General features: G+C 44.1%; 1 protein-coding gene across 1 annotated transcript in view; it reads left to right on the plus strand.

Annotated features, from left to right (window-relative positions):
- The window catches only part of HIF1AN (hypoxia inducible factor 1, alpha subunit inhibitor), a 19,864-nt gene that overhangs the window by 10,174 nt on the left and 8,117 nt on the right, over positions 1-1,573 (plus strand). Inside the window, exon 3 of the mRNA XM_011977398.1 lies at positions 477-625. Coding sequence (XP_011832788.1) covers positions 477-625 — 149 coding nt within the window. The remainder of the gene's footprint in view (positions 1-476; positions 626-1,573) is intronic.

The raw sequence follows: 1,573 nt of genomic DNA on the forward strand, positions 1-1,573 counted from the left end.
TTTTTTTTTTTTTTTTTTTTTTAAGTTTTATTTTTCATCTCACCCTCCTACTCTTTGGATTCTTAAAGGAGTCATTCTGTGACCCAAAAAAGGTTAAGCATCACTTCTTTAAAGAAAAAGTTTGGGGACCAGTTGCAGTGTCTCACACTTGTAATCCTAGCACCTTTGGGAGGCAGAAGCAGAAGGATTGCTTGAGCCCAAGAGTTTGAGACCAATCTGGGCAACATTGTGAGACCTTGTTTCTTAAAACAAAACAAAACAATAAATTAAAAAGTTTGGTGTTAAACATAACTCAATGAAGGATAAGTAAGAATTCAGTTGTATGAAAATCCATGTTGGCTAAGATTTGCCTGACTATATCTGTTCTCTGTGGGAGATGCTGGTATGGATTTGGGCTTGTATTTTCAGATGTGGAGAGGCCATGCCAGGGGCTGCGTGTGCATGCACTAATAGGATTTTCTTCTTGGGGAACATAGGTTGTATCTGCAGCAAACGCTCAATGACACTGTGGGCAGGAAGATTGTCATGGACTTCTTGGGTTTTAACTGGAACTGGATTAATAAGCAACAGGGAAAGCGTGGCTGGGGGCAGCTTACCTCTAACCTACTGCTCATTGGCATGGAAGGTAAGAAATCTTTCAAAAGCAGCATGGCTCGGAGTCATATGAACCTGATTTCTAATCTTGTCTCCAGTGCTTATTAGCTCCATGACTTTGAACAAGCCGTTTCACTTTCTTAAGCCTCAGCCTACTTAGGTCTAAAAGAAACATAATAGGGGCTAGGTGCCCTGGCCCACACCTGTAAACCCAGCACTTTGGGAGGCTGAGGTGGGCGGATGATGACGTCAGGAAATGGAGACCATCCCGGCCAACATTGTGAAACCCCGTCTCTATTAAAATACAAAAACAAAAATAAAAAATTAGCCAGGCATGATGGCATGCACTTGTAGTCCCAGCTACTTGGGAGGCTGAGACAGGGGAATTGCTTGAACCCGGGCAGTAGAGGTTGCAGTGAGCCAAGATCACGCCACTGCACTCCAGCCTGGCGACAGAGCAAGACTCTGTCTCTAATCCCAGCACTTTGGGAGGCTGAGGCAGGAGGATTGCTTGAGGTCAGAAGTTTGAAGCTGCAGTGAACTATGATTGCACCACTGCACTGCAGCCTGGGCAATAGAGTGAGGCCCTGTCTCTAAAAAAAATAAGTGGAAAGAAATGAAACATGATAATGTCTTGTAAATAGTTGTGAAGATTAAATGAAATAATGTATGTTGAGTCTTTTTTTTTCTTTTGAGACGGAGTCTCACTCTGTTGCCCAGGCTGGAGTGCAATTGCGCGGTCTCGGCTCACTGCAACCTCCGCCTCCCGTGTTCAAGTGATTCTCCTGCCTCAGCCTCCCGAGTAGCTGGGACTACAGGCGTGCGCCACCACACCTGGCTTATGTCAAGTCTTTAAACTAGTTTCATGTGTTCTAAAAAGTTCCCTTTTCCCTTCCTTAGCTGTTATGTGAGTGCATATACTGAGATATTAGGGACCTCTCTGAAATATAGACATGTGATGCTTAATGTCAGGGATACA

This window comes from Mandrillus leucophaeus, unplaced genomic scaffold (assembly GCF_000951045.1).
Source record: "Mandrillus leucophaeus isolate KB7577 unplaced genomic scaffold, Mleu.le_1.0 Scaffold18, whole genome shotgun sequence".
Lineage (NCBI taxonomy): Eukaryota > Metazoa > Chordata > Mammalia > Primates > Cercopithecidae > Mandrillus > Mandrillus leucophaeus.